Consider the following 27,871-nt stretch of genomic DNA (forward strand, 5'->3'; position numbering starts at 1 on the left):
GAAGTCACACTAGCTACCTCAAAGCATCACTGAGAGAACTAGTGAGTTTACATATGCAATAATGCCCACAAGTGCAGGGAATTTATAAGTTGCAAAATAAATGTCAGATTAAAACCCTTCTTACCATTTTGATCATATAACTTAGGATGTTGAGTTAATGGGCTTAGTGTTTTGACAGATTTAGACTTAGTCTCATTCCCTAGATCATGTGGATAAAAATGTGGTATCAATAATAAGAGTTGAACTGAAAGGATAACTGATCAAAGTATGATAAATAGAAATAATGTCTATTTCATGACAGTATCATCAGATGAATGGGGACTATGAATGAATTAGGGGAACTTGCATTTGAAAATCATGCCAAGGATAAGTAGAATTATCAATAGAAATTCAGAGTGGCTTGGATAAATAATGCAAGATAGCTGAGGGACAACCCAAGAAATCACACTTTATGTTTCTTCTTCTGCTTATTTTTTGAAGCATTTTGGAAGAAAATGTATTTGTCAAATGAAATAAGAATGAAAGAAGCCACTTGGGCTAGTTCACTATACAAGACAGTGCTATGATCAGAATCATACCGTGTTGTAAAAAGAGTGAACTTTATGTAGTTAAGTTGCAGAATAAAACACATCCGATATGAGTTCATGTACAAAACCTTTTTAATTTTGTCCATTTAAACCTGATGTGTTTGAAAGACATATGCTTATATGTTCACAACTATAAACAAAAAAAAAAGGTATGTTGGCTGCACAAGTTTGGGGTTTGAGGAGGGAGATTCAGTGAGATAAGGCCATATGCCTCCAGAGTATTGAATGTGCTGCAGGTACACTGTCTTTCAGTTGTGATCAGAAAATACCTGGAGATTTCACTGCCAGGCTGAGTTCTTATTAGTCTTAGAATAGGAGGTGCTGAGCCTGTAAGTTTTACTCCATCAGTTAAGAAATGCAGTGACAGGTAACAACTGACAAAAACAAGCACTTTAGACACACAGTATTTTACTGTTTGCAAGTAATACAGCTAAGCACCTGAGCCCTGGAGAACGACTGCCTGTATTCAAAACTCAGCTTTTTGACCTGTACCTGTGACTATAAGAGCTCTATGCCTAAGAATATATGTTTTCTGCACTGTTTGATGGAAATAATGATGATAGATTGTATCCTAGAGTTGTAAATTTTTATACAAGATATTGTCGGTAAAAGTGTTTCTGGACTGCATGGAGCATAACGTTAACAATTACTATTATTATTAAACTAGGTAATGTGGGAATAGTCTTTCAGATAAACTCAATAGAAAATTAAAACAACATTTTAGCACGAGAAATAAGCTGGTTGTAAAAAGATACAATTCTCATATGAAAAACACATAAGGAAAATAACATGTAGTACTTAGGGAGTTGACATACCTCAACACATTTGGTTGGCATCTCGGCAGGTCTGTCAAAGATGAGAAATCTATACCATCCAGGGGTGAGGGAGTGGTCACATATTAGGTCTTGAACAGCTGACTGCTGGAGGTGCCATGAGTCAAAATGGACACTTCTATAAGGACTCCGAAGAAACTGGTGTCCCCCAGGAGAGCACTCCTGAGCTAGTATAGAAAGACAGGTGTTTTTATGTAATGTGTTTTGTTTGTTGACACAGTTCAGTCCTCAATTAAAATTGATTCCCAAAACAAAAAATAAAGCAAATAAACTCACTATTGCACAAAAGACCCTCTGAAATGTCAGGGTCTCTTAGTAAGTCATAAGTGACTTAACTAACTTGCATGTTTCATAAATGCAATAAACAAATGAACAAAACACTTTAGAATGCACTTTTGAAACACTTAAGCTTTAAGAACTTTATTTTCATTTAATTCAAACCACCAATAGAGCTGGTTGCTCTTGAGTTAGGATGCCAAGTCACAGGACCTACAAGGATTTTTCTTGGGCCTGTTCCTCTGGATTTGAATATCACTATTGTTTCTCTACAACCAGTATCTCCCAAAGTAGCCACACGCCTAAAAAATTCTATTTCTGCCAAATCCTGGAATGCAACAAACTGAACTAATCTTCTAATGCTAACTCAACAGGTGTAAAGTGCTTTCAAACTAAAGTTTCCTGCATTCTTGGATGCAGAAAAACATTAAAAAATTTTAAAGTTATTTTCCAAAATTTTGGAAGTATGCCTACTAAGCACAGGAAAACGAATGGGATGGAGGGGAGCAAGTTTGAAGGGGAAACAAGAAAAGCCCATGGCGAAAGGGAGAATTCTTTAGTCTTTTTTAGGAAACCTTTTATCTGAGTAGTCTTTGGCCTGGAAGATACTTTTTCCATGAAATCCACAGAGGCTGAACAAAAAGCTCCACTTTCCAGCACTAAAAGTGGAGAGAAGAGCAGGCAGTGAAACAGTTATCCTAAAATGCAACTCTTGTTTGAGGCTCCTGTGCTCCCAAATTACTCAAATAATAAGCACCACAAGGAACTGTCTGCATTTGAAAACCAGAGTATCTTGTTGGCACAGTTGATAGAAAATCTTCAAATGTTTATATTATATCGATGGAAAACACTGTAATAAAAATGGCATCTATGAAATAGAAAGGTGAAAGAAACAATTCAGTCACTAAAAATACCTAATTGTGGAAAAACTTTTAACTAAAAAAATTATCAAATACTTATTATATAACTTTAAATTACAGAAGTGTTTATAAATCAAAATCAATTTCTCAACTTTAATAAAGAGAACAAAAAATAAGAGATACTAATTTACAAGTGGATCTCACAAGTGTAGCCTATGAAAAATAAGTCATTATAATTAGAATTATGTTTCTGCTTTTTATTTTGTTTGTAGTTATGGCAATTAAACTATACAAAGATATTATTTTCCAAATGATCTCTCTACAGAATTTTTTTTTTAGTACAAGATATTGGAAGTCAACACAAAAGGCTCCTCTTTCTTTTGTCTCTAAATCCTCCGCAGTTGTTAATTTCCCAAAAGGCTCCGATGTCAACACGAAATAAGTATTTTATAAAATATGTGTAGTTAGGAGTCAAGGGATGTGCTATCATTTCATCTAATTTTGAAATATCTCTAATACCCTTCAAAACAAGGACATTGCACCTGGTTAGAATCTTTTAAAAAAGAGATTTTGAAAGATATTCCTAATAAGGTGTGCATAAATTATTAAAATGTTTTCTCTGATCTCTTTTCTACAATAGAATTTTGTCTTGGGAAAAAAAAAAACTCCATCTTTATTTTGTGTAGTATTCCTCCTTACTCAGCACCTTTGTAGTTCTTACATTTATTCCGGTTTAGCTGCTTTGATAATTGTTCCCTAATACAAAGCCGAAAATGTAAGATGTGTAAAAGAAATCACTGCGTGACATCAACAACATTAGAGAATTGTGTAATATTTAACTCAAAATTTTATCTATTTACTTTTACTCAATATTTACCTTATAGGATCATTTTAAATTCATATATTTTATATCTATTATTTCATAACTTTTTTCTAAAAATCTACTTATCTCATTTACAGTGTTCAAGGACTATATAGAAAGTTTAGAAATCTTATTAGCAATAATCAAGCCACATTTTCAAAATTTTATTCCAACCTTAGCTCTAGAATGCATGATATAGTTAAGTGAGGATTATATTGATGGCTTGGGCTCTCATTTGAGGATCTGAGGACTCTGCTCAACAAATGCTAAAAGAATAGCTCTACAAGCCCATCTCATTCATCAGTCAAGTTCATGGCATGATATACAGAGCTTTCTGGCAAACTGACAATAAAACTTTTCCCCTCAAAAAAAATAGATATAAAATATACATTAAAATTTACACTTCTATTTATGCTGACTTCTTCCTGATATGATTTAAGAAAGATGGGTAATATATAATAGAATTTACAGTACTTGAATTTCAAATACCTTGGAAGAATGTGTCAAATTAGAAATAATAGATCCATAGTGATAGCATATGCAAATAATTTCCTTTTTTTATTTCTATATATGAGGTAACCTGTATTAGATTATTTTCCAGTTTAATGTAATGATCAACCTGTATTAGATTATTTTCCAGTTTAATGTAATGACCAAGACTAGAATTCTCCAAAATTCAGAACTGGTTAATAAACAATATATTAAAAAGCCAAATAAATCATTTTATTTTTAAGAGATGAACATGCATAACCCTTGGTGACAGGTACTTCATAATAACTGAATTTGTAATTACAAAATCTTCTGTATATTATCCTACAGGAATTCCTATAAGAATTTCAAGAATTTTTTTAGTCTTTAAAATCTTATAACTTCTTCAAAGATCTGAGAAAGAGAAAAACCACTTTTGATCCCCAAATGTAATGAGAAATAAAAACTAATCTAGTTTCTGACATTCAAAATAGAATTTTGTTGGAAAATCATCCCATACTCATGGATGAGAAGAATCCAATGTCTGCCAGATGTGGTGACTCACGCCTGTAATTCCAGCACTTTGGCAGGCCAAGAGGCCAAGGCAGGTGGATTACCTGAGGCCAAGAGTCGGAGACCAGCATGACCAACAAGGAGAAATCCCATCTCTACTTAAAAAAAAAAAAAAAAAATACAAAAATACAAAATTAGCCAGGCATTGTGGTGCATGCCTGTAATCCCAACTTCTTGGGAGGCTGAGGCAGGAGAATCACTTGAACCCTGGAGGTGGAGATTGCAGTTGACCAAGGTCATGCCATTACACCCCAGCCTGGGCAACAAGAGTGAAACTCCACCTCAAAAATAAAACCAAACAAACAAAAAAGAATCAATGTCATAAAAATGGCCATACGCCCTAAGCAATCTAAAAAGTCAAGACTATTTCTGTGAAACTACCAATGTTGTTTTTTACAAAATTAGAAAAAAAAACTATTATAAAATTCATATAGAGCCAAAGAAGTGTCCCAATAGCAAAAGCAATCTTAGGCAAAAAGAATAAAGCCTGAGGCATTACATTACCTGACTTCATACTATATTATAAGGCTACAGTAACTAAACATCATAGTAGTCATTCAAAAACAGACACACAGACCAATGGAACAGAATAGAGAATGCAGAAATGAAGCCACACACCTACAGCCATCTGATCTTTGTCAAAGTTAACAAAAATAAGCAATGGGAAAAGGACTCCCTATTCAATAAATGGTCCTTGGGTAACTGGCTAGCCATAGGCAGAAGAATGAAACTGTACCCCTACTTTTCACCATACGAAAAAATTAACTTAAGATGGATTAAAGATTTAAATGTAAGACCTCAAACTGTAAAAATCATAGAAAAAAACCCTAGGAAGTACCTTTCTGCACATGGGCCTTGGCAAACAACTTATGACTAAGTTTTCAAAAGCAATTGCAAAAAAACCTAAAAATTAGCAAGTTGGACCTCATTAAATAGTTTCTCCACAGCAAAACAAACTATCAGTAGAGTACACAGACAACCTACAGAATGGGAGAAAATATTCACAAACTATGCATCTGAAAAAGGTCTAATATCCAGAATCTATAAGGAACTTAAATAATTCAACAAGCAAAAAACAACCCCATTGAAAAGTGGGCAAAAGACATGAACAGATGCTTCTCAAAAGATGATATACAAATGGCCAACAAACATATGAAAAAATGCTCAACATCACTAATCATCAAAGAAACGCAAATCAAAGCCACAATGAGGTATCATCTTACACCAGTCAGAATTACTATTATTAAAAAGTCAAAAAACAACAGATGTCAGTGAGGCTGTGGGGAAAAGGGAACATTTATACACTGTTGGTGGGAATGTAAATTAAATCAGTCACTATGAAAAGCAGTTTGGAGATTTCTCAAAGAACTGAAAAAAGAACTATCATTCAACCCAGCAATCCCATTATGGGTATATACCCAGGGAAAATAAATTATTCTACCAAAAACACACATATACTGGTATGTTCATCCCAGCACTATTTACAGTAGCAAAGACACAGAATCAGCCATGGTGCCCATCAACAGTGGATTGGATAAAGAAAATGTAGTATACCTGAAACTGGTCCAATTGTCCCACAGAACTGATGTTTATGGTTTCTTTTGAATAAACATAGAAATTGACCCTCCCAGTCTTAAAACTTCAAAAAGTTACAACTGTCTTATCTGAGTTCCTTTCTCAGGAAACCAACCATCAGGCCTCCCAGATGGTATCAAGGAACTAAAACTTACCAGATTACCACATCTGGAAAATGAGATTCCAAACCCCTACCCATCATGACTGCTTAACTGATCATCAGCTTCCTGTTGACCAACTCATCTTCCTTATTCCTCCCTAACTCCTGTATTCCTCCCTAACTCCTGTATTCCTCCCTAATTCCTGTATTCCTACATGTAGCTATATTTCTTCCCTGCTATATAAACCCAATTTTAATCAGTCAGAGATATGGATTTGAGACTGATCTTCCATCTCCTCAGCTGGAGCACCCTATAAAGCCATCTTGCCTAGCAATACTCATTGTTTCAGTGATTGGCTTTTTGTGCAGGATATAGACTGAACCCCTGGCATTTCAGTAATACATATACACTATGAAGCACTATGAAGCCATAAAAAAGACTAAAACATGTCCTTGGCAGCAACATGGATGCAAACAGAGGCTATTATCCTAAACAAATTAATGCAGAAACAGAAAACCAAATACTGCATGTTCTTGCTTATAAGGGCAACCTAAACATTGGGTACCCACAGACATAAAGATGGGAACAATAGACACTAGAGACTACTGAAGGGGGAGGGAAGGAAGAGGGTAAGGGTTGAAAAACTACCTATTAGGTACTATACTCACTATCGGGGTGACAATATCATCCATACCTCAAACCTCAGCATCATGCAATGTACCTTTGTAACAAAACTGCACATGTACTCCTTGAAAATCTAAAATAAAAGTTGAGATTTTTTAAAAAAAAAATAGAATTTTAGGTTCTTCAGCAACACAAATGGTTGAAAAGCAAGGGAAAATAGAGTGACTAGTTTGCTAAATCACTTTGCATTCAAAAGACAAACTGAGGTCCTCTTCTGCACACAATTAGATTGAAAGTAAAAGGGCAGAAAATAATATATCCTGCAAGCAGCAACCAAAAGAAAGGTGGTGTGGCTGTACTACTATCAAACAAAGAAGAACTTGAAACATAAAAGTCTTACCAGAGATAAGAGGGACACTTTATAATGATAAAAGGGTCAATCTGTGAGGAAGATAGAGCAATTGTAAACATAACTGAACCTAAAAACGGAGCACTAAAATATGTGAAGCAAAATCCAGCAGAAACTCAGGGAAAAAATACACATTTTAACAATAATAATCGGAATCTTTAATATCCCACTTTCAATACCAATTTTAAAAACAGGCAGCATAATAAATATAAATTAGAACAACAATATAAACCAACTTGACCTAGCAGACATCTATAAACACTATTCCTAAAAATATCAGAATATAAATTTTCCCCAAGTGCACATGGAATATTCGCCAAAATAGACAATCTGCTAGACAATAAAACAGGCCTTGATAAATTTAAACAGAAAGTTGGGCATGGTGTTATGTTCCTATAAACCCAGTTACTAGGGAGGTCGACGTGGGAGAATTGCTTCAGCCCAGGAGTTCAAATCCAGCCTAGGCAACATAGTAAGATCCTACTTCTAAAAATAAAATAACATAAAATAAAAATTAAAATTCAAAAAGATGAAATTCATATAAAGTATGTTCTGTGATTACAATGGAATGAAATTAGAACTCAATAACAATGAAATTTAAAAAACTACAAATACGTGGAAATTAAACAACCGAAATAATCACTGAGTCAAAGAATAAATGAAAAAGAAAATTAGAAAATACTTGAAGAGGCATTAAAATGAAGACATAACATAGCAAAATGTATGGAATGCTGCTAAAGTAATGCTTAGAGGGACATGTATAGACAGGAATATACCTACGGTATAGGAGAAAAAGATGAACATCAAGCTAACCTTGCACCTTAAGACACTGTAAAAATAAGAGCATTCTAAACCTAAAGGAAGCAGAAGGAAGGAAATTTTAAAGACTGGATATAAAATTGATGAAACCGAGTACAGAAAAACAATAGAGAAAAATCAGTGAAACAAAAAGCTGGTTCTTTGAAAGAATCAACAAAACTGACAGACCTCTAACTAGATTTATTGAGAAAAGAAGAGAGAAGATTCAAATGACTAGAAGCAGGAATGAAATAGGGGACACTACTGCAAACCTTATTAAGGAATACTATGACTGTTATATGCCAATAATTATAGATAACTTAGATGAGATTGACAAATTCCTAAAATGACACGAGCTGCAAAACCAACTCAAGAAGAAAAATACAATCCAAATAGATTTATAACAAGTAAAAATATGAAATCAGTCAAAAAACTACCCACAAAGAAAAGACCTGGCCCAGATGGCATCAATGCTAAATTCTACCAAACTTTTCAAAAAGAATTACCACCAATTTGTCTCAAACACTTTCAAAAAATAGAAGAAGATGGAACACTTTCCACCTCATTGTATGAGCCCAGTATTACAGCCCATTATCCTGGTTACCCTGACACCAAAGCCAGAAATGTATATAACAAGAAAAGTTGACTATAAACCAACATATCTCTGGAATATGGGTGAAAAAATTTTCAGCAAACAGAATCCAAGAACATAAAACATACATATATAAAAATTATGACCAAGTGAGATTTATTCCAGGAAAACAAGGTTGGTTTAATATCTAAAATTTAATTACTATAATATACCACATAGACAGCATAAAAGTTGAAATCCACATGTTCATCTCAACAGACACAGGGAAAGCATTTTTAAAAATCCAACACCTTTTCATGATAAAAACACTCAGCAAACTAGGAATAGAAGGAAGTTTCCTCAACTTACTAAAGGATATATACAAAAAGCCCACAGCTTACATTTTATGTGATGAAGAAAGACTGGATGCTTTCCTATAAAATCAGGAACAAGACAAGTATGTCTACTCTCACCATTTCAATTCCACATTGTACTTTAGAATAGCTAATTCTACCCAGGGGGATTAACCAAGATAAATAAATAAAAGATATCCAGATTGGAAAGGAATAAGTAATACCATCTCCATATAGAAAATTCTAAGGAATCAACTAAAAAACTAAAGTAAAGTAGTCCCTCAGTATCCACAGGAGATTATTTCCACGACCCATAGAATGGGAGAAAATAATTGCAAATCACATATCCAATAAGAGAATTATATCTGGAATATGCAAATAACTTACACAACTCAATAAGAAAAAGGCCAAGTACCCATTTTTTAAAATGGCAAAGGATCTGAGTAAGTATTTCTCTGAAGAGAATAAGCAAATTTCTAATAAGGACATTAAAATGCTTGACATCATTAGCCATTAGGAAAATGACAATCAAACTACAATGAAATACCACTTCACAACCACGAGGATGGGTAGAATCCAAACGTCAGTTAATAAAAAGTGTTGATGCGTATGTTTATTGCGGCACTATTCACAACAGCAAAGAGTTGGAACCAACCCAAATGTCCAACAACGATAGACTGGATTAAGAAAATGTGGCACATATACACCATGGAATACTATGCAGCCATAAAAAATGATGAGTTCATGTCCTTTGTAGGGACATGGATGAAACTGGAAAACATCATTCTCAGTAAACTATCGCAAACACAAAAAACCAAACACTGCGTGTTCTCACTCATAGGTGGGAATTGAACAATGAGAACTCATGGACACAGGAAGGGGAACATCACACTCGGGGGACTGTTGTGGGGTGGGGGGAGGGGGGAGGGACAGCATTAGGAGATACACCTAATGCTAAATGACGAGTTAATGGGTGCAGCAAAACAACATGGCACATGGATACATATGTAACAAACCTGCACATTGTGCACATGTACCCTAAAACCTAAAGTATAATATAAAAAATACAAAAAAAATAAAAATAAAAATAAAAAGTGTTGATGGAAACATGAAGAAGTTAGAAGCTTTATACACTGTTGCAGAAATACAAAACAGCACAGCCACTTTGGAAAACATCCTCGCTGTTCCTTAAGTAATCATAGATTTACCCTATGATCCGGTATTTCCACTCCTAGGCATATATCTCAGAGAAATGAAAACATACATCCAAACAAAATTTGTACCTCGGTGCTTTATAGCAGCATTATTTATAATAGCCAAATTGTGGAAACAACTCAAATGTTCATCAACAAATGAATGTACATACAAAATATAGTATATCCACACAATGGAACATTATTCTATCTTAAAAAGAAATGAAGTACTGGTACATGCTACAAGATGAATGAACCTTGACAACACTGTGCCTAGGTGAAGTAAGCCAGTAACAAAAGACAACCTATTATATGATTCAGTTTATATAAAATCTCCAGAATAGGCAAATGCGATGAGACAGAAAGTAGATTAGTAATTCCTTATCGCTGGGGAGGAAGGGAGGGTGATAGCAGGCATGGGGCATGATAGCCAAGGGGATACTATTTCTTTTTGATTGATAAAAATGTTCTAAAATTGACTGTGGTCATGGTCGCATATACCTGTAAATATACTCTGAATATACACATATCTGTGAAAATGAAAAACCATAGAGTTGCACACTTTGAGTAAGTGATTTGTATGGTATATGAACATCTTACTAAAGCTATTTGAAAAAAAGAAGTCTCAATAAATGTATTTTCCATTCACCTCGTCTTCTAGTTTTACTCCATTAAACATAAAGAACTTATCAGTGTTACCAATGTTATGAACTTAAAACTTGGTAATGGGTAATATTTGTCTTCAGTAGAGAGATTACAAAGCTATTATATAGAGGCAAAAAAGGGTTATGTGGTCTATAGTAAACATGAAATCATCTTCCTTTATAAACATTGGTCATTTTTTTCCTGGAAATATTTATCTAACTATAACTGTATCTAACTGTTATTACAAGCATTTTTTAAAGTTATTCATAAAGATTTAGTAACTCTGTAAGCAAACCAAAGAAGGACCAGAAAAAATATCATTGCAGAAAATAATAAATTTGATTTTAATATTTTATTTTTAAGTTTTGTATGGGATAGTGTTTGTATTTCCCTTTTACAAAGCAAACTTACATCAGTAAAATGGGTTAAGATAAAAAAATGATAAGACAAAACTATACCCTGGACTGTTATAAATGTTGTACATAATGTTTTTTCAAGCTGCAGGTGGTTGAACACAGATCAGACTTATTTCTGAAAAACGTAAGGAAACTTGCAATATAAGAACAAGTCACCTTTCATTAATATTCCTATCTGTATGAACACAAAAAACAAGCAGGAAGGGTTAATGAAAGTAGTTTTGGTTTAACTTCACTGTAGTTTAAACTAAGTGTTCTTTGTCATGGATTAAAGAAGTAGGAGGGGAGTATTCGCTCCACAGAGACCTCTTTTACAGTAGCAAAACTGATTCTAACATATATATACAAAAACCATAATACAGTATAATACGGATATACAAAACTTAACTTGGTGATTTATTGTAGGGATAACATGTTCACCAATGAATTATTTCTGAGGGTCGGGTTGGAGGTGGAATTCGTGCAGTATGGAATTCAACTCTGTTCTGAGAATTCAGGTCCACTTGCGGCTAGCATACGTTGCAGATCCGGCGAAAGTTTCTTACAGTAAATTACAATGACTTCAAAGAGCAGGATAACAGCAGGAAACAACCAAAAACAGAACCAACGATCGTAGAGTAAGAGGAGGCAACAACGACATGTGCGCAAAAGACAACTGAAGAGTAACAGGCTGGAAATCGACCACTTTAAAGACACCGGAGGGACAGAGCGGAGGGACAGAGCGGAGGGACAGAGCGGAGGGACAGAGCGGAGGTGGGTGAGGAACAAACATCGCTTGCTGCCTTAAAACGCACAGGGACGCTCCCCAAGTCATCCAAAAAGTCTAGGCTAGTCCCTCCACCGCCCACGCGGCGCCCCTGCACGCCCACCGGCGCGCGCCCTACCTCGCTGACCTTCCCCCGGGGCCAGAAGCATCAGCGCGGTCGCCAGCGCCCAGGCTCCGCCAGGCATCGCTGCTTCCGCGGGTGGGGCGAAGGGCGTCGCAGAGCCCGGGCCGCGGGTGCCAGGAGGATGGGACCACCGCAGCCCCTCGGGCCTCCTTTCTTGGATTTTCTCAGTCTGCTCCTGCTTGGAACAGGGAAGCTCCGCGTCCTCGTTCTGGGGCGCAGCCAGTCCTTTTTTGGGATAGAGCCTTCGCGCAGTCCATCTGCGACTCCTCCCTTCCCATTTTGGCGGCCGGCTGACCTGAAAGCCACGCCCAACCTGTCCCCATAGCCCAGCGTGTACTGGCAGTGGCTCCGCCGCCTTGGATGTCACCGTGCAGTCGCACAGCCAGGAGTCAGGCTACAGGGATGTAGCTCTCGGCGCGCTGCGTCTTGCTGTTCTAACAGAGGCTGTATGAAAACTTGGTAATCCTAGAAACTGCTCAGATGGACCTCCCATAAAAGAAGCCTCACGAGGTTCCGTTGGAAGGGGCAGTTTCCCATGATTGTATCTGCAGACGGATTCCCAACTGCGTAATTGGCGCTGCTGGTTTGCACCCGAAGGCGAAGGCGCTGAAGATGCTCCTGTCACCTTAGATCTCAGTGATGAACGACAGGAGGAGGGAGTAGACACTAACGTTGCAACAGTAGATGCCCTTTCTTCTGCCTCTGTGACAGGTTTTCAGAAGTGGAAAGGACTGCATTTAGACACTAGCCAAACCATGAGGTTTGTCACATGTATTTGCCAGTGATTCCCAGAGCTCTTACAGTTGTCCCAGGACGCTTTAGCACATGGCCACACGACTCCCAAGGTTGACCTGGGAGTTATTAGAAGATCAGAGGGCTCCAATGTCTTCCCCCAACCTCGTTTTTGTTTTGTTTTGTTTTGTTTTGTTCATGACAGGGTCTCACTCTGTCACCCAGGCTGGCGTGCAGTGGCACAATCACAGCTCGCTGGAGCCTTGAACTCCTGGAGTCAAGCGATCTTCCCCCTCGGTCTCCCAAAATGCTGGGATTACAGGCGTGAGCCACCATGCCAGGTCTAAGGTCTTCAGAAGTGTGGTTGCCTCTGCAGAGGAACAGGGTCCTTTTTTCAACTGATTATACATCTTTTTATGTCTGAAAACGAAACCTCACTCTCCTAGTTTTTCCCTGGCTGTCTCATTCCTTGAGTCTCCCATCCATCACCTTGCACTTGGTTCTCACACAGCCTTTACCTGAAGAGGATAGTTTGGGGGTCCAAGTGGGCACCAAGGTTCCACCCACAAATTTGGAGGTTCAAGGTTGGCCTAGGCATGGTGGTGGAAACAGGAGGTGTCCAAATGCATAAACAAGTATTTTTTTAATTGTATATAATTATTTGTTTTTAATTTAAAAGGTAAATTACCATATAAAATTTTAAAACTTATCATCTCCATAGTAAAAATATTAACCCATATTGGAAAATAATTTCTTTTTGGTACAGAATACTTGTGTGTAGCCCTCTTTCAAGTGCGGCAAGGGCACCCAATTTTCTGGATTAAAAATAAAATATTACTTTTTGGTGGACGGTAGGCAGGTGATTTTTATCTTAAGGCCTAAGTATGGAAGGGCAATATAATGTAGGCACAATGAAAACCCAGAGATTTCTTAGTGTACAGTAAGTCTTTTGTTTCTGCTTAAAAAATTCTAATAAAACAGAGACAGAAATTAAATGTCAGTTTTGTCAATCTATTTGTGAAATCACCAGGAACAAAGTAATTTGATGTGAATCAAATCATAGCAGGTCTTTTGTGAATTTATTTTCTAGCAGTATCTATACAAATGTAGTAAACTTTTATACTTTCTTGGAGGACAACATTACTTATCTGACTTCCATCAAAATACAATTTCAAGTATTGTGGGCCTTATTTTTTTCTTCAGTTTTCGATTGTTTATGCGTTTATGAGTTTACAATAGACTTGTACCAAAACCTAACTTCCCTCCAAGTAAGTTAAGATGGAAAAAACTAAAAGCAACTTAAGAATTTTTTTTCAAGTCTCAGTAACCTGGCTTGGATCTGCAAGAATGTACCAATTAAATGTTAGTTATATCACGCCTGTAATCCCAGTGCTTTGGGAGGTCGAGGCAGGCAGATCACCTGGGGTCAGGAGTTCAAGACAAGCCTGGCCAACATGGTGAAACCCCATCTCTACTAAAAACACAAAAAATTACATGGGCATGGTGGCGTTCGCCTGTAGTCCCATCTACTCGGGAGGCTGAGGCAAGAGAATCGTTTGAGCCCAGGAGGCAGAGGTTGCAGTGAGCCAAGATAGCTCCTCTGTACTCCAGCCTGGGTGACAGAGCAAGATTCCATCAAAAAAAAAAAATTAGTTATAGAACTGTATGGAAAACAAAAAGTAATAAAAATATTTTAATCTATGTCTCGTGAAGTTAATCAAAAATTGGTATAATTCTTTTTTATATTTTTGAACATTAAAAACAATGGATGCATGGTACCCTGCAATATAGAGACTGACAGCACTTGTAAAATGCAGTAAATATCACTGAGACAAATAGTAAGAATGTCAGAGGGAAGAAGAAATGAAGCCAAGTGCTAATAAGTACAGTATAGCTTAAATTAAAAGAAAAGATTAATAGGAGAAAATTTTCAAGTGATAATTTTCTAGGAAAAGGAGATAACTCAGTTTTTGTCAGGTTAATTTACAAAATGTGGGCTTGAGTGAAAAAAAATACCAAATTCAAGCGGCAGAAAAACCCAGTGATTAAGTTCACAAACCCTAGGTTAAAAACACCTGGGCTGTAATTCTACCTCTGCTACCTATTTATCAGAAGTGTAACCTTGAACAGCACACTCAGCTCCTCTTAACCTCATTTTTCTGTACAATAGAAATGACAATAATAGTACCCCGTAGAGTTAAAGAATCAAAAGTGTGTGTGCATGCCTGTGTGTGGCTGTGAGCGTGGAAGAGCATCTGGAGAAAGAGAACTCAGAATAGCATTTTGTCCAGAGTAGCTATTATGGTTGAATGTAACAGTTTACTGTTATTAGAACAAGGGTAATATTCTACATAATTATACTTTCTCTTATATCTTATTATATAAAGGTGCATCATTTCTTGGCACTACTCTATTACAGTGTCTGCATAGTTTGGAGTAACCTTCCTGGAAAATATGTATTTATGTAACATACGAATTCCTCATCCCATGTTTTACTAAATGAGTGAGCCCTTTTCCAGAAATGTAAAATTGATAGGATTGCTCCTAGGGTTTACTTGAGCTGAACACAAGTACACTCAGAAGCAGAGGCTAAAACATACAGCAGGTCCTTGGTCATTTTGTTTAACGTCACTTTGTTATAACATTGATGGAAAAAATCGATTTCCAGCAGGGGCCAATGTCTATGTGGAATTGGCACGTTCTTTCCATGTCTATGTGGGTCTTGTCTGGGTACTCCCCTTTCCCTCCACTTCTCAACTCTCTGTGTTAGGTGAATTGGCATGTCTACATAGGCCCTGCTTGAGTGACTGTGGCTGGGTATGTGAGTGCGCCCTGCGGTAGGATGGCTTCCTGAAAAGAGCTGGTTTACACCTCATGCCCTGAGCTCCTGGTGTAGGATCTGGCCACCTGTGATCCTGAACTGGAGTAAGGAGGTAAATAATTATCTTGTTTTCATTAATCTTTATTCAATGTATGTATAGTTTATTTCACTGTTTAGTATTAGAAGCATTTTGGTCTTTTTTTAGAAGTTGGTGATGTTTTTGTGACCAGAAATATGGTATAGTAATTTAATTCATGTTGATATCAATTTGTCTGTAGTAAAACTGGTTTCATTACATGTTGTTTCACTTTACATCGCAGTTTTCAATAACCTATGGGCAACATTGAGGACTCATTGAATGTGGCTATAAATGTGGTCGAGTAATGAAAACTGATCAGCTAAGGGAGGAAAAAGACAAAAGTGGACAACCAAAATGAAAGTGAGGTGAGAAACAACATGTGAGAATAGAGAAACAGAGAAAAGCACCCACACACGTGCACACGTGCACACACACACAAAGAGACAGACAGAGAGGGAGGGAGAGAGACAGACAGACAGTGACAGAAAGAGAGATATGCTAATTCCTGATGGCTTTCCACTCAACAGCTCCAGAATCTTTCGAGGACTGCCTATGTTTCCTGTCTTGGAGTTCCCCGAAATACCCCCAATACACTGCCTATAAATTAAGGTTAAGTGACTTTGAATTTGTTTTGCCGTTGTTGTTTACAACCAAAAGAATATTGTCTAAAACCTGTTTGAAAGTATAAATTATTAAATATTTGGTTGTGCTTATGCATATTGCTCAGACCAAGTGAAATAAGCCAGACACAAAAAGAAAAATACTGCACAATGTCACTTATATGTGGTATCTTAAAAAAATAAAGAGATAGAGGATAAAACAGTAGTTATTGGGGCAGAGGAGAGGGGAGCATAAGGAGATGTGCAGATCAAAGAATACAAAGTTGCAGGTATGTAGGATGAACAAGTGTAGGGATCTAATGTACAACATAAGGTCTGTTGTTAATAATACTGATGTCTTCAGGATTTTTGTTAAAATAGCAGTTTTTAAGCGCCCTTGCCACAAAAAAAAAAAAAAAAAAAAAAAGTAAACTTGGACCGGGCATGGAGGCTCATGCCTATAATCCCAGCACTTTGGGAGGCCGAGGTGGGCAGATCACGAGGTCAGGAGATCAAGACCATCCTAGCTAACATGGTGAAACCCCATCTCTACTAAAAATACAAAAATTAGCTGGGCGTGATGGCGGGCGCCTGTAATCCCAGCTATTCAGGAGGCTGAGGCAGGAGAATCACTTGAACCTGGGAGGCAGAGGTTGCAGTGAGCAGAGATTGTACCACCGCACTCCAGCCTGGGAGACAGAGCAAGACTCCATCTCAAAAAAAAAAAGAAAAAGTAACCTTCTGAAATGATGAATGTATTAAATTGCTTAATTATAGTAACCATTTCACTATGTATATGCATATCTAAACACAGTGTTGTACACCTTAAATATATACAATAAGAAAGAAACTTTTCCTCTATACTTTCTTCTAGTAGTTTAAGGTCTTAAATCTTTAATTCATTTTGAGTTGATTTTGTGTATAGTGTGAAATAAGGTTCCAATTTCATTCTTCTTCAAGTGGATATTCAGTTTTCCCAACATCATTTATTAAGGCACTATACCTTCCTATTGTGTGTTCTTGAGACCTTGTCAAAGATGAAGTGACTGTAAATGGTGGATTTATTTCTGGGCTGTCTATTCTGTTCCAATGATCTATATGTCTGTTTCTACGCTAATAGCATACTGTTTTGTATACTATAGCTTTATAATGTATTTTCAAGGTAAGCAGTGTGATGCTTCCAGCTTTGTTCCTCTTGCTCAAGAATCCTTTTGCTATTGGGAGTTTTTTGTGGTTCCATATAAATTTTAGAATTGCTTTTTTTCTATTTCTGTGAAAGATACCATTGGAATTTTGATAAGGATTACATTGAATCTGTAGATTGCTTTGGGTATTATGAATATTTTTTAAATATTAATTTTTCTAATTCATGAACATGGTATATCTTCACATTTATTTCTGTCTTCTTTAATTTCTTTCATCAATATTTTATAGTTCTAAGCATACAAATATTTCACATCCTTGATTAAATTTATTTCTAAGTATTTTATTTTTTGATGCTATTGTAAATCTGATTTTAAAAAATTTTTTTCATACTTTTTGGTGTGTAGAAACACAACTGATTTTTGTTTGTTAATTTTATATCTTGCAATTTTATGGAATATGGAATTCATTTATTAGTTCTAACAGTTTTTTAGTAGAGGCTTTGGTTTTTTATATAAAATGTGTCATCTGCAAACAGATAATTTTACTTCTTTTTTATTTGGATGCATTTTATTTCTTTTTCCTAATTGTTTTGGCTATCAATACAATATTGAATATAAATGACTGAAGTCAATTTCACTGGTAAAATCAAGATGTTAACATGCCTGCATTTCTTCTGAAGGCTCCAGGGAGCAAATTCCTTTCTTTGCCTGTTCCAGCTTCCAGAGGCCTCCTGCTTTCCTTGGTTCATAGCTCCTTCCTTCATCTTTAAAACCAGCAACATAGTATCTTCTCTCCTTCCTGACCTCTGTTTTATTCCTTAAATCACTCTTGGACTCTGATCCTCCTTTCTCTCTCTTATAAGGAAACTTGGGTTTATACTGTGCTTATCTGGATAATCCAGGATAATCTTCCCATCTCAAATTCTTAACTTAGTCACATCAGCAAAGTTCCTTTACCATGTAAAATAATGTATTCACAAACTCCTGGGATTTACACTTTGACATATTGGGGACTAGCAGGTTGCTATTGGTCTACCACAGCTAGGATTTCAAAACCTCAGCTATCTACCACACATTAATGTACTAGTATTTAGCTAGCCCAAAAAGTAGAAACATAAATTTTATTTATCAGGAAAAAAATTAATAGAAACCTTTAATGCATTGTTTTCACACCAGAAAAATAAGAGAATTGTACTATATAATTGCAATAGGCTCTTTTTACTATAAAATTGGAGTATTTGAATGTGGAAAAATAAACCCATGATACCAAATGTTTTGCAGAAGACTAAGAAATTACTTTTCAGATGTTTTGTTTTTGACATTTTTATTTAATAAAAGCAATTTTTAAATGGCTCTCTTAATAAAGAAATTAACTTATTTCAACTTAGCATTTTCCACATTGTGATTTTAAAATGAGATTGGAATACTAAAGTTCCTTTGAATGTAGATGGAAAAGATGTATATTTCCCTTTAAACAGCTATCTCTATATATACTAGAAAGTAACAATGTTTGCATCTGAAGTATACATTAGAAAATGCCTTTGAAATCAAAGTTTCTGGCTAGTAAGTGTCATGGCTTTATTTGAATGTTATTTACTCTTTTACAAGCCTTAAATAAAACATTGTAGCAGGTGGTAAAGCTATGTGACATTTCTGTTTTGTTTATATGATTTATGTTTTCATCACTTTCTAAATCACAAAGCATTTTGAATCTCATAATTATAACTTGTAATATAATGGATAGTTTGCAACTAGAAATGGATAGTTATAGTTACAAAACAATCTCATAGATATAAGCATATTTAATTTTGTCCTGCTGACCCAAAAACCCACCCTAATTCAGTTTGAAATGAGCCAGATATTTTAGAATATACAATCTCATTTTTTTAAAGTTCTGTTGAGATGCAGTTTATATAAAATAAAATTTACCTGTTTTTGGTGTATTACTCAATGAATTTTAGTATACTTACAGAGCTGACCACACATGACCACAATTTAATTTTTGAACATTTTTGGCTGGGCCTGGTGGCTCACGCCTGTAATCCTAGCACTTTGGGAAGCAGAGGTGGGCAGATCACTTGAGCCCAAGAGTTCGAGATCAGCCTGGGCAACATGACAAAACTCTGCTTCTACAAAAAATACAAAAATTAGCTGGGCATGGTGCCATGTGCCTGTAGTCCCAGCTACTTGGGAGGCTGAGGTTGGAGGATCATCTGAAACTGGGAGGTCGAGGTTGCAGCGAGCCCAAATTGTGCCACTGCACTCCAGCCCAGGCAACAAAGCAAGAGCCTGTCTCAAATGAAAAAAAAAAAAAAGGAATATTTTCAGCACTAAAAATAAACCTCATGCCAACTTGTAATTACTCCCCATTCCAACCTCCAATCCTAGGCAACAAATAATCTTTCTCTATATATTGGCGTTTTTTTTTTGGACATTCCATATAGATAGAATCATACATGTTCTTTTGTGTCTGGCTTCTTTCACTTTTTGATATTGTCTGGGTTATAGATTTATCAGTGCTTTATTCCTTTTTATTGGTAAGTAATATTTTGCTGTATGGTTAGATCACATTTTGTTCATTCATTAGTTAATGAAAATATTGGGTTCTTTCTACTTTTTGGTCATTATGAATAATGCTGATATAAACATTTGAATGTAAGTCTTTGTGTGAACCTATATGTTTATTATTTTGGGTAGATTTCTAGAAGTGAAGTGAAATCTTTCTTAAAAAAAGATTTTTTTAAGAAAAATCTTTGCTTAATTGTTTAAGAAACTTCCAGCCAGGTGTGGTGGCTCACATCTGTAATCCCAACACTTTGGGAGACCTAGGCAGGCAGATCACTTGAGGTCAGGAGTTCAAGACCAGTTTGGCCTACATGGTGAAACCCTGTCTCTCCTAAAAGTACAAAAATTAGCCGGGCATGGTGGCATATGCCTGTAGTTCCAGCTACTTGGGAGGCTGAGGCAGGAGAATCGCTTGAACCCAAGAGATGGAGATTGCAGTGAGCCCAGATCACGCCACTGCACTCCAGCCTGGGTGACAGAGCAAGGCTCCATCTCAAAAAAAAAAAAAAACACACACAAAAACAAAAAACACTTCCATGGTGTACTCCAAACAAACTTGTTTTAATATGGAAAAAAATTTGTTCTCAGCTTGTAAGTATTTGTTCTCATTTGTTCTCAGCTTCTAAGTATTCTTTTCCAAAATAAAAGTTCCTTAGAATGGTTTTATTAAAACATTAGGTATTGTTTTTTCCCCATGATTTAATTTTGAAACTGTATTAGCTACAATGTTATATTAAGTATTTTTTTTAAAAACTGATTACCTCAGAAATATCAATGCACTCCACTTGATGCTTTTTGTTTTCTTTGTTTTTTTAATTGTTTGATTGATACATAATAGATGTACATATTTGGAGTACATATGATATTTTGACATGTCACATAATGTATAATAATCAAATTGGGGAAACTAGGGTATCCATTACCTTAAATATTTTTCTGTCTTTATGCTGGGAATATACTAGTATTATTCTCTACTAGCTATTTCGAGTAGGTTATTGTTAACTATAATCACTCTATTAATTTATCAAACACTAGGTACATTCTTCCATCTGCCTGCGTGGTGTTTGTTTGTTTGTTTGTTTGTTTGCTTTTGAGACAGAATCTCCCTCTGTCACCCAGGCTGGAGTGAAGTGGCACAATCTCAGCTCACTGCAGCCTCTGCCTCCCAGGTTGAAGCAATTATCCTGCCTCAGTCTCCCGAGTAACTGGGATTACACTATCTGCCTGCATTTTTGTATCCATTAATCAACCCCTCTTTATTCACTCCCCTGCTCTACCTTTCTCAGCCTCTGGTAACCACTAAAATATCCTCTATCTTCATGAGATCCACTTTCTTAGCTCTCACGTATTAGTGAGAACATATGATAGTTGTCTTTATGTTATTTCATTTAACATAATGACCTCCAATTCCATCCATGTTGCTGCAAGTGACAAGATTTTATTCTTTTTCTGGCTGAATAGTACTCCTATCATGTATATATACCATATTTTCTTTATCTATTCATCCAGTGATGGGTACTTTAGGTTGATTCCAAATATTGGCTATTGTGAATTTTTGGCTACAATAAACATGAGAGTAAAAATATCTCTTCAATATATAAATTCCCTTTCTTTGGCATGTATATCCAGTAGTGGGCTTGCTGAATCATATGGAAGTTCTGTTTTTAGCTTTTTGAGGAATTTGTATCCTGTTTTCCATAGTGGTTGTACTAATTTACATTTCTACCAACAGTATATGAGTTCTGCTTTTCTCTCCATTCTTGCCAGTATTTCTTATTTTTTGTCTCTTTGATAATAGCCATTCTTACTGGGGTGAGATGATATCTAATTTTTTTTAATTTACATTTCTCTGATGATTAGTGTTGTTGAGCATTTTTTCATATTCCTGTGGGCCATCTGTATGTCTTCTTTTGAGAAATGTCTACTTAGGCTTTTTTTGGTTTTTTTTTTTTTTGCTCATTTTTTAATCAGACTTTGGGTTTTTTTGCCATTGAATTCCTTATATTTTCTGGTTATTAATCTTTAGTCAGATGGATAGTTTGCAAATATTTTCTCTCATTCTGTAGGTTTTCTCTTCACTTTGTTGTTTCCTTTGCTATGCAGAAGATTTTTAGCTTGATGCAATCAAGCATTTTTTCCATTTTTCTATTTTTCCTTAGATCTCCTGGGCTTTTGAGGTCTTATTTGTATTTTTCTCTTTCCTTAGCTTGCCTGGACTTTTGAGGTCTTACTTAAAAAATATTTACCCAGAACGTTGTCCTTGAGTATTTTATCAATGTTTTCTGCTAGCAGTTTTATAGTTTCAAGTCTTAGATTTAAGTATTTAATCCATTTTGATTTCATTTTTGTATATGGTAGGAGATAAGGGTCTGGTTTCATTCTTCTGCATATGGCTATCCAGTTTTGCCAACACCATTTATTGAAGAGATTGTCCTCTTCCCAATGTATGCTCTTGGCACCTTTGTCAAAAATGAGTGGAATGTAATGTAAATGTATGGATATTTTTCTGGGTTCTCTATTCTGTTTCATTGGTCTATGTATCTGTTTTAATGCCAGTATCATGCTGTTTTGGTTACTATAGCTTTGTAGTATCTTTTGAAGTCAGGTAGTGTGATGCCTCCTACTTTGTTCTTTATGTTCAAGATTGCTTTGGCTATCTGGGGTCTTTTGTGGTTCCATTTGATATTACATGAAATAAAGTTAAGTAAAATATCTTAAAGATTTCTGTTTGGGCAAAATTTGAATGACATATCTTGAAGTTAATCTCTAAAATATTCTAAAACTCTTATAAATATTGCACCTGAATATCTTACCAAAATTGCTGATATTTCTATTTTTCTACATGAATGATTTGCCTATTAGCAACCCTTTCAGACTTCTCATACTGCTTATAACACTAAACGGAAAACCAAAGGCTTTAGTGTGTTTAATTAAATTCCTGAATTTCCTAATATTTAGTGCATATATGTGAATTCTCATTAGATGAAAAAAAATTACTGGACTGGCAAACCTGAATTCAAGATTGGGATCCAGTACTTTAAAAACTAGATAACTTTAGGCAAGTTATTTAACAACTCATAAAATTTATTTCTTGATTAGTAAAATAAGGCTCATAACCAATTAATACCAAAATAGAGAAGTGTTCAAGATTATCTAATTGATGGCCATACTCACCTCTGTAACATAATATTTTGAATCTAATATTGTGAATCTGTTGACCCTGCGTGATGCACAGGAAGGCATTTGGCATTAAAATTCTACCCAATGAAAGGCTTTAAGACAATACTGATTCTCTGAACCCAATATATCTTCACATTTGGAGAATGTGAAATCTCAACATGAAAAGTCACCTTCCAGGACCCCATTGCTAGGAGAGCTACTGCACTATACTGAAGAGACTGAACAATGTGAGGAAGTTCAGTGCAGTGGTTACAATCACGAGTCCTGAAATCAAACTTTTGTTTTGACAGCTAGCTCTGTCACTTTTCACCCAGGTAACTCTGGACAAGATACTTGATTTACATTTGACTTCTTTATTTATGTGTAAAATAGTTAATAACAGTACTTGTCTAATAAATGTATGTTGTGGATTAAACCCAACGATACGCATGAAGTTGTAGCATGTACAGCATGCGGAACTTGTCCAATAAATGGCTGAAGCTTTTGTTATTGTTATTATCTATCATGTACCTATCAGTGAAAACCCATTAACTCAGTATATATTTTCATTGTAGCCCGAGGAAAATGAAATTATAAGAAATGTTCAGGAAACTTAGAGATGGCATATGGCCTTTACAAATTCTCTCTCTTTCTCACTCTCTCTTCTCTCTCTCACTCTCACTGTCATTCTCTGATTTTTTGTTTTTTGTTTTCTCTCTCTCTGTCTCTGTTTCCCTCTCTCCTGTTTTCTCCTACTCACCTCTTATAATTTAGCCAATACATCACCTTTAGCAAACTATCCTGAACACAAAGCCTGGGTAAGAACCCCCCTCCTATCATATGCTCTTATGATTCTCTACCTTTTTACATTGATGCCCAAGTGTAAATGTGACATTAAGCATGATATGAAAGCTATTAATATCTGAAAAATGAAAATATACTGATACCTATCATTGGTGTGGTGTAAAAATTAAATAAAATTATAAATATACACAACATATATTTATGTATAATACTTAGCATAATGTCTGTCAAATACTGAATGGTTGACAGAGATACTTTCTGTATATTTCTGTATTTCTTACAAGCACAGTGACTGAAATATCCTGTTCAGTTGTTTGTGACAGAGCAAATATACCAACTAGAATATGAGATCTAAATGGTCACAATCACCATGCTAGTCATCACTTAGCCCTAGCAAGTCTAAATACTTAGTTCCAAACTGAGCCAGAATCATTGATCTATGGGTACTGCCCAACTTTTTCTCTATGTTTGGCAAAATTTTTCTCCAAAGGACCAAATAGTAAATATTTTAAGCTCTGTAGACACTATAGTCTCTGTTGGGACTATTTTACTCTGTCATTGTACAGGAAACACAGTCATAGCCAATACATAAATGACTAGGTGTGGCTGTTACAATAAAACTATTCTCAAAAACAGACAGCAGTCAATTTGACCTGTGAGACATAGTTTGCAGATCCTGCATGGATCCCTAAAATATTACTTGTATTGTTATCTACTTGCCTTCCATAGCAAATTTTCTTCCTTAATTTCCAAATATATGATTTTTTTAAATTGAAAATCATTTCAAACCTACCTTAATATTGCATTTTCTAATCTGCCTAATAAAAATACAAAAAAAATCTGTATCTGAATCCAAGTTACCTATTTTAGAGCTGGAAAAGTCATCTAGATTAATTTTAAGATTAGGAATAATCTATGTAAAGAAAAGTGTATGTATCAAAGGCTTTGCCAGCTCTGCAGAAACAAGTTTGAAAAATGGCTGGAGGGTAGGATGGATATCTAGATGTCCACAGAGGTAAGTCAGGGGACAAATGTGTATCAATGGTTTGGTGCAAGGCAGCTGGGAGAGGTGGGGACTGTGGCATGAAGAATGCATTGGCCATGTAAAGGGAACAGCTGCTACCACCCGCTCATTGTTGTACTGACAGAATTTGGGTCTATTTTGCCAGATAATCTTTTTTTATAAAAGCCAAAACTTTTTTTTCTTTTTGAATTTTAGTGTTTTACATTTGTGAAAAACTCCAATTGTGAAATTTGGCAATTAGTTTAAAACAAAGAAAAAAGAAATGTTCAGACCTAAGAAGCAACTCTAGGGAGCAGCTGCCAATTAGCAACCTCTGCTCAAGATCAAAGTCCTCATTTTATCGGTAAGAGATGAAAGAACACAAATTGTCATTTATTTCTGCTGTTGTTATTGTTGTTTTCTATTTCAATAGGTTTTTGAGGAACAGGTGGTTTTGGTTACATGAATAAGTTATTTAGCGGTGATTTCTGAGAATTTGGTGCACCCATCACCTGAGGAGTGTACACTGTACCCAATGTGTAGTCTTTTTTCTCTCATTCCCCTCCCACCCTTTCCCTCAAGTCCCCCAAATCCATTGTATCATTCTTGTACCACTGTGTCCTCATAGCTTAGCTCCCACTTCTGAGTGAGAACATACAATGTTTGGTTTTCCATTCCTGAGTTACTTCACTTAGAATAATGGTCTCTAAAGAAATTGTCATTTCTTGAGTAAGGCTGCCATTTGATCTCTGACCCCATTGTTGGAATGCACTTTCACTAGCACATCATCTTCGATTTTGGAAGAAAACTGTGCTAATTATGTAGCAGTTATGGGTGCTGACTTTGTGTTGAGCAGACCTCGTCTGGAAATGTCAGCTCTGGACCCTGTTATGTCTCAGCTTCCTCACTGGTAACATAAGAGAAATGAATGCAAACCTCACAGGGCAGTGGTCAGGATTAAATGGAATAGTGAACGAAAAGTACTTAGCCCAGTTCCTGGCATAAGGTAATCACCTGATAAACAGAGCTATTATTAAATTTTAGTTTGGAATTAAAATGTTGATATGAGGTAGGGAGAAAAACGCAGGTCTAATTAGCTTCAATGGGTAAGTGTGACCATGCACATGTATGTATTGTGTCTTTCTGAGTCTATAGAATAAATGTCTCCAAAAATTTTTACATAAATCAGAACTGTTTCTAAAATTTTTTAGCTTGCAATTAAGAAAAAATAACAATATGGGTTTCTGTAGAAGTGTCCAAGGACGAGATTGTAGCTCTCCATGTGAAATCAAATCATATAGGAGTGCTTATCTGCCAGGTGAACATGAAACATTTTGTATCTCAGTTTCACCTTTAACATTCTGACACAACCTGGATGAGGAAGAAACTATAATTCAAAATAAGCAAAGAGACAAACATAATTTACTGTAAAATGAAACCAAACAAAATTGTCATGTTGAGGAAACGTGCAGATTCTTGTAAATTATCATGTTGAGCAACAGCTTTAATGATAGACTTCAAATAAAATGAAGCCTTTGAAAACACCTCTTTCTTCTCGTTTAACTACCAAAGAAAATTCCTAGTCTTGCACTAGGGAACTGAGTTTCCTGTTCATTATATTTTCAGAACCACAAATTGTTTCTATTGAATAATAGTTTCAACTCCAGGCTGTCATGAAAAAGCATATGTCACTAACACACTATAATAAAAGGATTTTGTAGATGATAGAGGATATTATCTGAATTAAATGAAGAAAGGTTTCAAAAGAATATAAATTATTATGTTCAGATTTCATTTCTTAAAATCAAATGTATAGCACACTATATAGAGGCAGGATATGAACAAGAAGATTCCTGGGAGTACTAGCAGAAAAAAATCTTTTTAATAGTTCTCTTTAAACCCCAATTCCAAACAGTGATCAGCTCTTATAAATCAGTATGACCTATTGCTAATGATAATCTCTAAAAGCAATAGAGTAGGTGCCAAATTGGACACACAGTTAAATTTTTACCTCTCTTAATTGCATTAACATTTCAAATGAATTGAAATATTGATATTTGTATATTTTGTTTAGATACTTATGCAGGCCATGATTTGTTCAGTGCTCAGCTGAGACAGAGATGATAATGCATGAGTCACTTAACAATAGTGAGAAGGCTGTGTTAGTCAAAGTTCTTGCAGGAAACAAACACTGTGATATTATAAGTAGAAAGGGATTTAATAGAAGGATTGAATGATCATGAAGTTATTGCAAGGGCTGAGAAACATAATGTAGACTGGGTCCCAGGCATTTCAGAGTACAAAGATCTGACCTGATGTGAGAGCTACTACCTCTGCCCTTGTCAGGAATGTGATGAAATTCTCAATGCCCCTGCAGACAGACACTCATACAGCTCTCAGTGGCTACAACATTGGTGAATGGAAAATGGAACAGAATCTGGCCACCACCCTCACTAAAATGCCCCTAGACACAATGAAACTGAAGACGGGGCACTGGAATGGAGCACTGCTACAGAAAACCTACTTTTCCATAGTCTTTTCTGTGTGGAGACATAAAAGCAGCAACAAGATGAACATGGCTTCACATGTGCCTCTCAAATTCCACATGAGTAAGTCAAATGGTGGGAATCCAATTTGCACCTGGAATACTACCTAGAGCAGGTAGTAGACGCAAAGCATTTCATTGTTTTAGCTGCTGTGGTACAAGAAAGGAGAATAACAGGAAGTTGGAATGAAAGCTGAATGCCATCTGACAATATCCAAGACAAAGTTAAGGAGCCAGCTAATCCCCTGAACAAAATATTAGCCATACCCAATAATCCTTCTGTTGCCCCCACCTTATTTCATTTGTCTCTTTGTTCCTTCTGCTAATTAATCCTTTTTCCCCCCAGCAATGTTCTTTGTGTCCTCAGTAACCCCATTTTATAATT

The 27,871-nt window shown here is 35.8% G+C and overlaps 1 protein-coding gene across 4 annotated transcripts in view; it reads right to left on the reverse strand.

Moving 5' to 3' along the window:
• VWDE (von Willebrand factor D and EGF domains) overlaps nt 1–12,318 on the reverse strand; it is a 76,242-nt gene extending 63,924 nt beyond the window's left edge. For 2 of the 4 annotated variants that reach the window (XR_001116476.2, XM_030823082.1), the window contains exons 1-2: nt 12,038–12,312; nt 1,403–1,587 (exon numbers count right to left, since the gene is read on the reverse strand). Coding sequence is in view for 2 of the 4 variants with exons in the window: in XM_030823082.1 (XP_030678942.1) it covers nt 1,403–1,587; nt 12,038–12,095 (243 nt within the window). In the remaining 2 variants the exon portion in view is untranslated. Of the gene's footprint in view, nt 1–1,402; nt 1,588–12,037 lie in introns of all 4 variants that reach the window. The other 2 variants (XM_030823083.1, XM_003252569.3) reach the window with 2 other exon arrangements.
• Between the last annotated feature and the right edge of the window lie 15,553 nt (nt 12,319–27,871).

The sequence above is a fragment of the Nomascus leucogenys genome, chromosome 11, assembly GCF_006542625.1.
Source record: "Nomascus leucogenys isolate Asia chromosome 11, Asia_NLE_v1, whole genome shotgun sequence".
Classification (NCBI taxonomy): domain Eukaryota; kingdom Metazoa; phylum Chordata; class Mammalia; order Primates; family Hylobatidae; genus Nomascus; species Nomascus leucogenys.